Here is a 14710-nt window from a genome sequence, read left to right as displayed (position 1 = left end):
TGACGTAGCGAGTGATTGTCGTTCTACCCTCTGTGTTGCATTGTGGTCTATTGGTAGGGTCCTATGGCATAAGTAATTGATGAGCAAATCAATCCAGCTCGGCTCGACAGCCAGAATAGGAGTGACCTCTTCTACCACCCTCTTTGCACTAGGTCGTGACAGGTCTTCGACATTTCTACTTGGGATTTTCATTGCTTTGGCCAGCTTTGAAAGTGCATCAGCCTTTGTGTTCTCAGACCTTGGAATTTGTTTAATATACCAGGAGTGGAAGTTGGGAAGGAACTCTCTCTCCATAGTCAAATAGGCCAACATGGCGGGCTCCCAGGCCTCATACTGCCCATTCACTTGGTTCACTACCAATGACAGCCTAGCTATTAGCGCCTCGTACTCGGCTTCATTGTTCGATGATTCAAACGCAAACAGGAGGGCATATTCCAGCTTCATCTCACTAAGCACATAGAGAATCAGCCCATCTCCGCTTTTGCGTTGGTTGGACGAGCTGTCCACGTAGAGGATACAGGGCTCTTCCTCCTAGGTCGGGTCGGGCGCTGCACTGGTAGATGCCTCCGAAGTGGTAGCAGGCTCAACCGCTCCAAGGGTCGGCGTGATGAACGTGCACTCGGCAGCAAAGTCAACTAGGACCTGTGATTTGATTATTGGGCGCGGCTCGAACTGGATGTTGTTAGGGGTGATCATGGGCCAGGCTTTACACTTATGATAAGGGATAGAGCTTAGGCCCAGGCTCGGCATGATGAACGTGCACTCGACGGAAAAGTCATCTAGGACTTGTGATTTGATTACTGGGCGTGACTCAAACCGGATGTCGTTAGGGGTGATCATGGGTCGGGCCCGGGCCAGGCTTTGCACTTATGATAAGGACTAAAGCTTAGGTCCGGGCCCGGCCCAACCCGGGGTTCCGGGCCTGTAACATAAGCCCTATCCCAAGTCTATACGGGCCCAGGCCGGGCCGGGCCTGATTCCGGGCCAATATCTTTTATATATAAAACATTATATACCTATAATATTTTATATTAAATGACATAGCATGCATATAAACTTTTCTTTTATATATTATATAATATAAAATATTACATACAATATAAATTATACATATGTTATAATATTTATATATAAAATATATAATATAATGTAAAATAACATGTATACATAAGTCTACATTATACACAAAATGTGTAAGTTTAAATATATGTGGGCCAGGCCAGGCTCGGGTCGGGCTTGAAGTATTAAGCCCAAGCCCAACCCTCAAATTTGTGGGTCTGATATGGGCCCAGACCAGGCTGAAATGATCACCCCTGGATGCTGTATTTGCTCAGATCAATGGCCCACTTCGTCAGTCTTCCTGAGACTTCGATCTTCTAAAGAACGTATCTCAAAGGTTGATCGGTTAGAATTACAACGGTATGGGCTTGAAAGTATGACCACAACTTTTGAGCTACCAATACCAAGGCGGAGGCCATCTTTTCTATATTGAGGTAACTAGTCTCAACTGCATGCAAAAGTTTACTTATATAATAGATAGGTGGTTGTTGCACCCTGCCCACTTCTCGAATTAATACTGAGCTAAACACCTCATCAATCGCGGAGAGGTAAAGTTTTAACTCATCTCCTAGTTCTAGTCTGGTCAATAGTGGAGGTGAATTGAGGTACCCTTTGAGCTCATTGAATGTGAACTGGCATTCCTCAGTCCACTTGAAGTTTTCATTTTTCTTTATGGACTTAAAGAATGGGAGACACCACCTAGCTGACTTAGACATAAACCGATTCAGGACGATTATCTAGCCTATCAACTATTGTACTTTTTTAATTGACCTAAGTGGTCTCATATCTAAGATAGCTTGGATTATATCTAGGTTGGTTTTGATGGCAGATTGGTGCACTATGTAACTGAGGAATTTGCCCAACGTGACCAAGAAGACACACTTGTTTGGGTTGAGCTTCATGTTATATTTTCTTAAAATTTTGAAAACACAATTTAAATCGGAAACTAAAGCCATAGAAAGTTGTTTGGGTTGAGCTTCATGACCATGTCATCAACATATTATTTACGAGTCGCTAGAAAGTTGCTCCAACATTTTTCAATCCAAAGGGCAGTACTTTATAGCAGTATAAGCCCAATTTAGTTACAAAAGCTAGTTTTTCCTGGTCAACCGAGTCCATCTAGATCTGATTATAACCAAGGTAGGCATCAATGAAGCTTAGCAACTTGTGCCCCAAGGTTGCGTCTACTAGGCGGTCTATTATGGGGAGCGGGAAACTTTCCTTTGGGCATGCTTTGTTGAGGTCAGTGTGGTCAATGCACATGCACCACTTGCCATTAGCTTTTTTCATGAGCACTAGGTTGGCAACCCAACTCGAGTACTAGACCTCTCTAACAAAATCTACTACAAGAATCTTCCCAATCTCCTCGTCAACTATCCTCCACCTTTCAACGGCTAGATTCCTCTTCCTCTACCTGATTGGTCTAATTAAAAGGCCAAAATTCAGCCTATGAGTAATGTAGAGGGGTCTATGATGGGCATTTTTGCTACCAACCAAGCAAAAATATCTAAATTACTAAGTAAAAAACTTACCAATTGTGACCACAGGGGCTTTGTAAGGCAAGCTCCGATATGCACCGTCTTCTCGAGCTCGGTGTCTGAGACCGGTACCAAGATGGTGTCCTCCATGGAGAGAGCAAGCTCGTCGGTATTCTTCAGGGGCGGTTCTAGGTCGATGTTGTTTGCTAACTTCCCTTTGCCCTTCAGTGTTGCTACATAGCACTTGCGTGATTCTAGTTGCTCACCTTGCACCACCCCTACTCCGTAGCTCATCGGGAATTTCATTGACAAGTAGTAGGTCAACACTACTGCCTAGAGTGCATGCAAGATAGGTTAACCCAAGATGGCGTTGTAGGGGGATAGAGTCACAACCACTAGAAAGTTATGCTCGAAGCGGACTAAGTTCGGTTCTGAGCCTGCTGTGACTAGCACTTTGATCCGGCCAAGGGGTCGTACCACATCTCCATTGAAACTGAGTAGGGGACGTTGGCCAACTACAAATCTTTCCTATCAAGCTGCATCTTCTCGAATGCGTCCAGAAATAAGAAGTCGGTCGAGCTTTCGGAGTCGACCAGAATCCGCTTTACCTTGAAGTCAATGGTGATTATCTTGACAACGAGGGAATTATCATGCGGATACTGGATTCCGCAAGCGTCGTCCTCGGTGGAGTATATGACTTCCTCCACACGAGGGTGCTTTAGAAGGTTCTTATCGTCGGGCTTGAGCTCCCATACTGAGTTCTTCCCTCCCATAGTACTACAGCGTACCACAATTGATCCTCCCGTGATCATGTTGATCACTCTACGAATGGGCCGCTCTGGTGGTGGTGGGTTCCAAGGTGGTTGATCCCTGTTTTAGCCCCTTCTCGACTCTGGCACTTCTGGCTGGTCAGCATGTTGGCTTTGGTCATCACGCTTGTGGAACTGTTTGAGATAGCTTTGACAGATCAACTCTTCAATCTCGTCCTTGAGGTTGCAATAGTTCTCTATGTCATGGCCGATGTTGCGGTGGAAATGGTAGTACTTGTTTGGGTTCTATTTGTGGGGTTACCTCTCATCCTAGGTGGCCACTTGACATACTCAGCCATCTTATGTGCATTAGGATCTCCCCTCTCTTTGTGTTGAGCGCAATATAGCTCATGCTCTAGAAAGGGGTCCTCGAATGCTAGCATGACGACCTATTACTTCGATGTGCGGACCTACTTCTTCTAGATGACTTCTTGTGTTTGCTTCGAGGGGAATTGCTTCACTTCGATGACTTACTCTTCCGCCTCTACTTGCTACTTCCCGCTTCTTCTTCTATTTGTTTCCTCCTCGCTCAGCTCTAACCAGGATCTGAGTGCCTCCTCTCCCTTTGTGAACTAGTCGGCCTGGTGGAGGAACTCCTCCATAGAAGATGGAGGGTTCAACTCGACTTCCCAATGCAAGTTGGGGTGTCAGATGTTGTTGACCGTTGTGGTGAGCTGAATAGCCGGGTCGAGGTTCAGAATATGTTGGCGCTCCAAGTTAAATTACTTGATGTAGTCCCGAAGTGTCTCATCTCATCATTGAACCTTGTTTAGGAGGCAGGTCGCCAACTTTGGATATCTTTTGTTGGTGGCGAAGTGGGTCGTGAACAAGTACGCAAACTGGTTCCAGCTTTTAATGGAGCCCGCAGCCAACCCAGAGTACAATATCCAAGTTGTGCCCCGAAAAGTGGTCGGGAAGGCCATGCATAGCCTCATGTCATTCGCCCCATGTAATTGCATCAGGGCCCGGAAGTTGTCTAGATGGTCAACTGGATCGGTGGTCCCGTCATAAGACTCCAGACTTGGGGCTTTAAAGTCCTTAGGCCATGAGGCGGTAAGGATCCCTGGTGCTAGTGGGGAGGTACAAGTCACCTACTGTACTACTGGTTGGACGATGACCTGGCTCACCTCTCCTTTTCTTTCTGCCTCCTTGTTGGTGGGATAGAGGTGGCTTCTCCCAATGTTGTGGTGTGCATGTCAACAATGCCTTCTCCTCAACACCTCGGTCAAGTTGTTTCCTTCAATTTTGATTAGTATAGTTGCTCGATTGTGCTCTTCAATAGGGACCTGGTTCCGATCGTTAGTGTGATGAGGAGGGTCTAGAAACTAGTCTTGATTCTGGTTGCCAAGCTGTTGATCACCGGGCTACCGGTTCTAATTCAAGTCCTGTTGTTGTTGTTGCTATTGCATTCCTACCAGGGTAGCATATCATTCCTCCCATGTCCTCATTTGCAGGTTCATGCCACGGATGTACTACACCAATTCATTGAACCAACACACATCAATCCTAGCAAGAACCATTGATGGCTCGACTAGAGGGAGAGGCATGTTCACTTGGTGCAGGGGAAAGGATGGATTCGACACATCTAAACGCCTGGCAGGGTCAAGGGCATTGTGAACTTCCCGATAGTTATAGAGGGGACCTCTAGATGTACTACAAGTTGGTCTTGCCCCCAGTGCCTTGGTTGTTGTTGGCAAGTTGGTTGCTTGAAGATGTCATCGAGATAATAGTAGTAGGGTGAAGTGAGAACTTGGCTTTTTATACGTTTCCCAAAGACGACACCAATTGATGTAGCACGATGTCTAGCTAGTGAGGTTGCCTGGTCAAACTGCAAGACAAGTAGATCAGAGTGTTTGGGGTGCTTTACCCGGTGTGGACACTCGATGCTTAAGTTAGCAATTTGGAGGTTTGAGAGAGTTGAAAGCTTGGATTGCAAGAGAATTAAAGAGTTGAGTCATGTGTCCCTTGTGAGACTAGAGGCAAGGCCTTTATATATGCAAGCTGCCGTAGGCCTCATGATGTGTGTCCAAGATCGTTGGTCCGTCTAGTCTGGAGTTGATTTTGCACCTGAAGATGGACTCCGCGTAAGTTGGTAAGGCTTATCAAGGTCCGTCAGAATCAGGTTGGGATAACATAAACTCTATTGGCATAGTTCCGTGATCTCAAGGAGATTAGAGACAACCGGCTTGCTTCTCGATGAAGGTTATGTGGAACTTCAGAAGACCAATGCATATAGTTGAGCTACTCGAGCCTCGTTCTAGCTGGATGACCCGAGGTGCGCGAGGTGACTAGGATCGCTGAGGTGTCACCACATCATTCCGTCACTCCACATGCCATCACATATTGGACGGGCCAAATTGTCCCTCATCAATTTTCATTTTATTTATTTTATATTTGTAGTTATGTTGCTCACTTCTACTGTTTACCTTAAATAGTGGAATGATGAAAAATTTACAGTTCAAAACACGGGCAAGAAATAGTTTAGTTATCCAAACATTATTTCTATTTCTATAGAACAAAAATCCATTCTCAATGAACAAATGTCAAATGCCTCTATTGTTCCTGAAAAGAGTGATCTCGAGAACAGGAACAGGTGAGAACATTGCCAAACAAGGCCTTATTGTCTTACATATCAAATCTTTCGCTTGGAAGAGATGGAACCATCCATTTCAATTGGAGAAGCATCCATCCCAAGCTGATTTCTGGCCTCTTCTAGTGATTAGCATATTGATTTGAGACATGTACCCAAGAAAGATGTTTTTTGACAAGAAAGTCTTTTACACTCTTATGGTGAGAACATATAGCCAATTCAAGTACATGCCAATTAAGTAGTTAAGATGAGTAAAATATTGGGGGGGGGGGGGATTTCATTTTAACGTTTCCCCCAACACCAAGGTGTTTATTTACTATCCTACCTGCAACAAACAATAGAAAAATGTTTACCAACCACTCTTCCTCAGTTTTGAAGACAAATCAACTACAGATGTTTTTTTTTCAATAAACGGAAGCCATACCAAACATCCCCTACATCGAAAGCCATGATTTTACTATTTTAGCCCAAGGCTATGCCCTCGGGCATAGCGAATTTTACCTCCAAATCTGTTACCCACAAGACACTATGGCTGTACATTTGGAACATATGCCTATAAATGATATAAATGATGACATACAAGTGGGGGTGATCATTTTCCAATAGGGAAAACCTGTTCTGAATATGTATGTATGTTATTTTATGTTATAATTATATTTTATATAAAAATAATATAGTATGACACCTATAATAGTATATAATATATAAAATAAATTTATACACATATTATACAATATATTATTTTATATATTTGATGTTTTGTAAATGAAAATCATAGGCCTTAAACCTAGCTTGGGGTTATGTTTCAGGTAGAGTTGTAAAATGGGCCATGCTGGGCCAACACGGCACGGACCACAGGTGGCCCGCACTGTGCCTCCCTCCTTTGGGATATTTTAGGGGGTTGGCCCGGCATAGTCCATGGCTCGAGCCCACGCGGACCCATGTCATGCTATAGGTTTAGGTCGGGCGAGCTGTAGGCCATGTTGTGGGCTTGGACCTGGGCCAAACCGGGCCAAAATGGCCTAAACTTTTTTTTTTGTTGCTTTTTTGAGATTTTGATTTTTTTAATTATTTTTATAAGTAAAACTAAAGTACATTGAAAATATAAAAAAATCTAACAAAGAAATAAATAAAATACTTACCAAAATACAAATTGGAAAAAATGAGTGTTTTATTTTATTTAAAATATAAAAAAAATTACAAATTGAAATTAAAAAATTATATTGTTGAAAAAATAACAAATGATTTAAGTAACATTTAAAAAACTACTCCATCTCCTTGACTTCAAGTCTTTAATCATTTGCTTCATCAGGTGTAGTAGTGTCATACCCTTCCTTGTCTTATAATTTATCCTCAACATCTAGCAAATCTTTAAAGTAGATGTTTTTTTCTTATTTCTCATTAAGAGCAAATGTCTGCCCAAGGGGCTCGTACTACCCTTGCTACAGAAGCTAAATTTAATCCTATATTTTTGTTAAACGGCTGTTTTTCCCTTCCTCTCAACCTCCTCTATTTTAAATACTTTCTAAATCGGATTAGTGAACTTAATGTTGGGGAATTGGTTTCGGGAGGAAGAATTGGCCACTTTTTAATTCTAAAAAAAACAAAATTAATTGAATTACACTTATGGATGGCTGGATTACCGGTTTAGAACCTCAACTTAATTTCAATAGTTGAAGGCTCAAAGGCCAAAGCCTCCTAAATTGCTAAGTGTATGACACTGTGACAGTATGAGATGAGAGACTTAGAGAGCATGAGATAATGGGAATGAAGAATTGAGAAGAGAATTCAGAATTGCTGAATTTGATGGAGGATAGGGGCTATTTATAAGAATTGAAAATAAATCAATTGCCCAAAATACCCTAAAAACTAACTATTTTTTTTAATTGTTGAAAGGGGTATTTTGGTCATTATAAAGTCATTTATCACTTTACCCAAATGCTCCCAAAGTCCCAACCTACAAACTAGATGTTATATTATAGGATATAGCTATTGAAGGGGCATTACTATCCCCCCCCCCCCCGAAGCCAAAATACATAAATAGTTGTTAATTGAGGGGTATTTCTATAAAAAAACCCTAAAAAAGCTAAAACTAGCCATTTGGGGGATTCCCCAAGGGCTAGAATGGCTAGTTCCTCGGGAGGGTCGCGTTTGGCCCATTGCGGGTCCATAGGTCATGCCGGGCTGGGCCAACGGAGCTGTGCTAGTACGTGGGCTGTGGGCGACATGGCACACAAAGTCATGCCATGCCGTATCCGCCATGGACCTGAAACCCCCAACCAAGCACAACCCATATGATCGTACCGTACCTGGCACGGCCTATATGCCATCATCTCAGGCCACAGGCAGCCCGATCCAATTTACAACTCTAATTTCAAGATCGGAACTTGGGTTGAATCTGGCTGAGGCCCATATTAAGAGCTCTTATTAAAGGTGCTAAGTAAAGCTACAGAAGATTGTTTTAGGGTGTGGGTTGCCCCAGATCCGAGCTCGCTCACTCGTATGGACCACTAAAATGTTGTTTAAAATCTCCAATGGCCTACCTATCATGCAATCCCATATGATGATGGGATAATAAATTTGGATCCTTTCAGACATTCATAACTTTTGTTCCGTATGCTTTATTACGATTCACGAAATTAAGGTTTTAAAAACTGGATCGGACATGAAACTGTTTAGGGGACCGATTCTCGGGTCAAACAGTCTGTTCGGTCCGAATGAATGATTCATTCTGATTTTTATAAATAAAAATAATTAAAATGAAAAAACGGCCAACAAAACATTGTCCAATCAACGATTTGATTGCCTGAGTCAGCAGGTCATTCATCAAATCAACAATTTTTAACCTATGAAATGATTTTAGGGTAAAACGGAACCGATTACCTCACTGATTCTTGGGTTAATGGGTCAGACCATCTGGTCTGGACCAGTTTTCAAAACCATGCACCAAATTACAAAATAATCACAAGCTCACGGCTTTAAGCTCAAGTAACCAAAAAAATGATTTTTGGGTGTTGAATCTGTTGATATACGGCGTCACTGAAAATTAATTTTGATTATTGGCTGGGGCTCCCTGTTGCATTAGGCCAAAAACTCCACCCTAAAGGCCAAAACTCTGTGAGGGGCTCCCCATTGCATCAAGCGTCCCAGAGATGTTCTCGTAGATTAGCTTTTGTTTGGATAGCATTTCCATATTTTTAACAGAACAGTTCAAAGAAACACAACACAAAACACAGACCGCACACAATCCAATTCAATTCTTTTCTAAAATAGAAAAAAAGTCCCCGCTCAAACACCAAATGGCAGAGTGTTGGCTGCCACGCCAAAACCTTGTGGATGACTCTTATTACAAAAAAATAAAATAAAATAAAAAAGAAAAGTGTTGGGGGAGTTGGAAGCATATTCTACCATCTTTTCGCAGGTAAAGACGTAAATTGGGCCGTATTTCTATGGGCTGTAATGGGTTTGAAGTTTTATATATTTATACATAATATATTATATATTATATAAATTATAATTATATAATAATATATAGTATATAATATATTAATAAAATAAATTATTATTTTCAATTTTATTATATTAATTATATTTAATTATTGTATATATAAGCAATTACATACATCAAAATTTATATAAAATTAAAATTTCAACTTTCATTCAAATTTTTAAATAAATAATTTTGACCCAGCCTGACCCAAAACTTTGCCCACAGACCAATCCAACCCATGGCATGACATAGGCCCTTACTGGCTTAGGCCATGGGCTATGCTGGGCTATGCTGGAAAGCGGCACGACCTGCACTTAGTATGGGCCACCCGCACACAGACCGTATTATACCTCTACCCGCAGGTAGTGACTAACCTCCAACTCTACGCCAAAATCTCATTTGCCACTCCGGTATCTGTTACCATAAGTACAACCATATCCACAGAGCACCACCACCATCATATTCCCAATATGCAATTGTCATATCTCGTGGTTAGAGACGTGAAAACATTGCAGCTCCCGGCATAAAATAGCAATCATAAATTAGTATTTAGTACGAGCACTACCCCACCACCAACATACGTATACCACATTATTGGTGGTCCCACTGTCCAATCACGCCACAAATCAGTTATGTAGAGCGACGGACACCAACACGGCGTCAACCATACATCAGAACATCTCCCCACCAATGACAAAGGGAGATATTACCGTTGTAACGGTAGCAGATCCCTTCCGCGACCACCATCCACTCGAAATAGAACCCGGATATGCTCCTCAGAGTGCTCTTGACCTTATAGGCTTATAGTATGTTCTGAGTTTCTGACTGTACATTGAACAACATCTCCCATAATTACATTTATTATTCACCCAAGATATTCCCAGTACACGAAGAGATGTAACTGTGAGATTTATGCTAGGAGTATCCCAATTCTTCCAGGTGCAATTAGGATTGTTTCAGGTTGGACCATTGAAATTCCGACAAAATCCCAACCTTAACCTGTAAAAATTGCATCCCTAACTCCAAACATTCATCATGACCATTTTCATTGCATCAATTTCATGTTATCCTAAATTATAAATACACTCCCATTTCTACAATAACAATATCGCTCTGTTCATATTAACTTCATGTTAAATGTTCTTCACCTTATTGTCCTATTACAGATTTAGTTATTTATATTTCTTCAGGATTTACCATCCTAAATTTCCACCGTACGATCAATCGACTTTAAGCTACTCTACACATGAGTTATGACACTTCATCCTATCAGAACACAGGACATTACACACGAAATTGCTATATCATACACATATCTATTCAACATTATATTCCTTGTGTTTTTTTCCCTAATTGTAGGCTTGTAGCTTAAATCAAAAAAGGAAGAAAAACAAATCTGGTTCGACTTCGCCTCCCCAGATTCAAATTTTCATTATTTTTCGTCTTTTGCGCTCATTTTTTTTTTCTGGTATTAAGAGGGGGGAAAAAAGAAGTTAACACAAGTTGGTAAACCTCCAATCAACCCTCACCTCCGCCGGGCCCACTAAGTGGTGATTTGGTTTCCGAAACGATACGATATGGCTGCTTACCATGAAAGCCGTCACCCGCTCCGAGACGCGTATGTCCTCCATGCGCAACTCCTGCAACCTCTGTACGTACTCTGGCACGTGCACCAGATCCCAGACCACTCCCACCCCACCGGGCTTCAGCACCCTCACCACCTCCCCTAAACCTTTCATCCTTTCTGCCGCTGCCGCAGCCGTCCGATGGCCAAACTCCTTCCCCACTGTATGCAAAAACACGGCCGACACCACCACGTCGAAGTAATTATCGGCGAAGGGCAACCGACGCGCGTCACCCTCCCTACACGTCACGTACTCCTGGACCCCTTCCACCCCCGCCGTCCGCAGGGTCGCCACCGCCGTCTTCCGGCGATCGAGGCCGACGACACGACCGGAACTGCCTTCCTTCTTCAGCTGTAGCGCCACTGCATTGAGGAGGATGCCACGACCGCATCCGACGTCTAGGGCTGTTTTGACCGTTGACCAATCGCTGACTACGTTGATCATACGCTGGGCCATATCCCAGTGGAGGGATACGGACGAGTAGAAGATGTTGCCGGCGGCAAAAAATAAACAGACGGCGGAGAGAGCCGTAACGGAGCCGATGAAGCCGGCGATGAAGCGAGGTGCTCCAGCGGGAAGAGCAGGGAAGATGGATTGGAAGACCGAACAAACAGGATTGAAGTAGATTAGGAACAGCACAGAGAGAAAGGAGAAGACGATCGCATGGATTAAGAGGAAAACTAGTGTTTGCCATTCGTCCATGCCGTAGATCGCGTAGATCTGCGTCCAATCTCTCCCTGTTTTTCCCATTTTCAGAGGCAAAGTTCCGATTTTTCTAGACTTTAAGTGGTCTCTGTCTTATTGAGCTTCAACCTGCGAAATTAGAACATATAAAACAAAAAGATGGTTCAGATTAAGTGAATGAAAGTGAAAAGCAGTTAATTCGGTAAATCTCCAATAGATTTTCAAGGAAAACAAATCTCGGCGAAAACTACGGCAAAGATTTACAGATAAATACATATTCTTCATCTGATCTTGTTTCCTTACCGTGAGAAGCTCGAATGCTCGAAGGAGCTTCAGAACCATTACAGATCCATGAGTGAGATGGAGATCTTTGAAGGCTGGGCTGAGAGATCAGAATCACGCAATAACATTATTTCGGCGAGCGAGAGTCGGAAGAAAGCGAAAATTCATGTTGACTGTAGTTGCCAGCATTTTGAACCAGACCGTAGCGACGTAGCGTGGGAGAAACCGAAAAGGAGTCTGATCTCAGAGAACAGCTCAGGTCCAATACTATAACGCGCTTTCTTTCGTCAGGGTCCTCTGCTTCCTTTGAATTTTATAGAAGATACGCTGGCTTTCTCTTTGTTCTGCCAATCGCCATTAAAGTAATGGCGACAAGCTCGGATTTTGGAATTTGAGCATATAGAGGGCTTTTCTCGCTGGTTTCTATCTGAGCAATGGGAGGGTAGCGAGTAATGAGTGAGGGCAGGATTGTCGGAGCCCATTTACGTTTCTTTTCTATCATATTTATATTACTTGTACGGGGTTAAAAAATCTAGTTCGGTAAATTCGTACCTGAGACCTGCTCAACAGGTAAATTTAGTTTCCAAGCGAGCGGAAACACGTTACGCTGACGTTGTCCAAGATAAGCCTCAAAATACAAAATTGAGGGAAGTGAACTGAAATGTGTTGCTCTGAACTCTGAACGAGCCGTGCAGAATGCAAAACCTACTCATGAACAGTTTTAACTGTTGCAGTTTTCATTATATTTCATGTCAACCGAAGGACAGCGCGAGAAAAAACTTTTATTTAGGTTAAGTTGTTGATGAATGGGAATCTTTCGTTTTGTCGGTGCAGCGAAGAAAATTAATGCACGGGGTGTCTGTCCTTGGCAACCGGCTTGTCTTCGTTATCCATTGTCGTACGATATCCAAGCAGTGGGACCCAGTACGCTACGAAGGGATGATGATGGTTGTGACTTTTTAAAAAGCAGTAACTCTGCTTCTGAAGTGTGGACGCTACCCCCAACTTTTTACTTTTCCGTCTCAGTCAGAATTATTGAAAGCCTCGTGGGAACTGGGAACAAAATCACGAGTCAAATACACGTGGCATACTTGTAATTTCACAGATTTATGATGATGGATCCTCCTTTCTAGGTCCCACACTCCCACTCCCACCACCTTATCCGAGATCACACCATTCTCTTGAATAAAATAAAAAAACATGGTTTGATGGAGTCAGGTATCAAAGTTGGCCAAAAGGGTAGAAGAACAAGACCTGTGTTTGGCAATTCACTAATCACTACTTTGTGCTTTAGGAAAGCATTTATAATGCACTGAACGGTCGGCTCCGGGCTCAGTAAGCATTACGAAGGACCTGGTGAGCTGGTAATCTGGAAGATTAGGAAATAAAAAAAAAACGAGTCGTTTTCATTTTCTTACTAATACTCAGGAGTCAGTTCCCGGGAAACCTGGTGGTCGAATCCAGCCGTCTATTTGTTATTTGAAAATTGAAAATTAGATTTATGGATATTTTCCGGAAAGCCACTGATGTTTATTTATTTTCAGTGACAAAATTAACCTCAACTTTATTCCAAGAACTAGCAGTTACCAGAGTGTAGTGACGCTCGCTTTCGTCAACACGTTCGCGAAACGGAAAAGACGTGTCCGCCCCTGTTGTATAATGGTGGTGGGAGAGTGGGGATGAGGGCTAGGATAGTAGGATGGTCCTGATAAGTGTCATCATCATGTGATTGTGGGTCCACGTTGCCTCTTGTTAGTAATATCTACATGTCTCTTTTAACAGGGGATACTTCTTTATTGATCTAGTTCGCCCGTTATATGGGCCCATAATGTCAGTTGTTACAAACTAGATTGGAATTGGACCAGGAAGGCAGGAACACTAAGAAAAATGATGATTTTCTTCTAGAGAAGGGTATTTTCGTCAAGAATGATATTGTTCTTCTTCCGTCTAAAGTGGATATGGAACCAACCGTCAATCACGCCGGGTTCACTACCTTTATGAAAGAAGGAGCGGAAGACGCGATAATAAACCAAAAGCTAGTGAATAGTGATATACTGTCTTACCGAAAAAAAATAATAATAATAATAAAAGTACTTACGTATTGACACATGGGAGGTTCTGGTTGGACTTTTGGGATTGTCTCGTTCCGGTGAAGGCAGACTCGAGCATGGTTTTTAAAACCGAACCGGTCAAAGGTCCGTTATCAGGTTCGACCCAAATAATCAGTTCATTTTGATAAAAAAATTGAAAAACAGTCAAAACCATTCAAGCGATTAATCTATTTGACTCAGCCATTTATTTATCAAAATCAACATTTTAAAGAAAAAAATAGTTTTAAGAAAAAACAGAACCAGTCAGGCAAACAATTCCCGATTTTTCCAATCTGACCGTCGGTCCAATCTGGTTTTGAAAACCATGGACGCGAGAGCTCATACCCTATAGCATGATGACCGCTTTATCCCACATCTGTTTTCAATTGAGTTTTAACCCTATTACTATTAAGGGGGGAGGGTGTTTTTCGTTTTTGTGACACTTCACTCTTTAAATTTATATATGCCTCGTTTGTTTTAACTTATTTGCTTAGTAAGTTTATTTGGGACAAAGATTTAAAAGTGTTGTAAAATTATAATCAATAACGTAGAATGAAATTTATCGGTCAACGTTTTTCAATCCTGAAGTGCAGCCTGTGTTAC

The 14710-nt window shown here is 42.3% G+C and overlaps 1 protein-coding gene across 1 annotated transcript; it reads right to left on the bottom strand.

The window, feature by feature from the left end:
- Positions 1–10710: 10710 nt before the first annotated feature.
- LOC104605635 (sterol 24-C-methyltransferase ERG6A-like) lies at positions 10711–12177 on the bottom strand. Its single transcript, XM_010270478.3, has 2 exons — positions 12039–12177; positions 10711–11864 (listed from the first exon to the last, which is right to left on the bottom strand). Exon 2 carries the CDS (start codon positions 11799–11801, stop codon positions 10920–10922), a length of 882 nt encoding a protein of 293 aa, XP_010268780.1. The 5' UTR covers positions 11802–11864; positions 12039–12177; the 3' UTR covers positions 10711–10919.
- Positions 12178–14710: the final 2533 nt, after the last annotated feature.

This window comes from Nelumbo nucifera, chromosome 1 (assembly GCF_055504915.1).
Source record: "Nelumbo nucifera cultivar China Antique chromosome 1, China Antique-T2T, whole genome shotgun sequence".
Classification (NCBI taxonomy): Eukaryota; Viridiplantae; Streptophyta; class Magnoliopsida; order Proteales; family Nelumbonaceae; genus Nelumbo; species Nelumbo nucifera.
The sequence above is the reverse complement of the archived record's forward strand: the minus strand, read 5'-3'. Positions and strand labels throughout refer to the sequence as shown.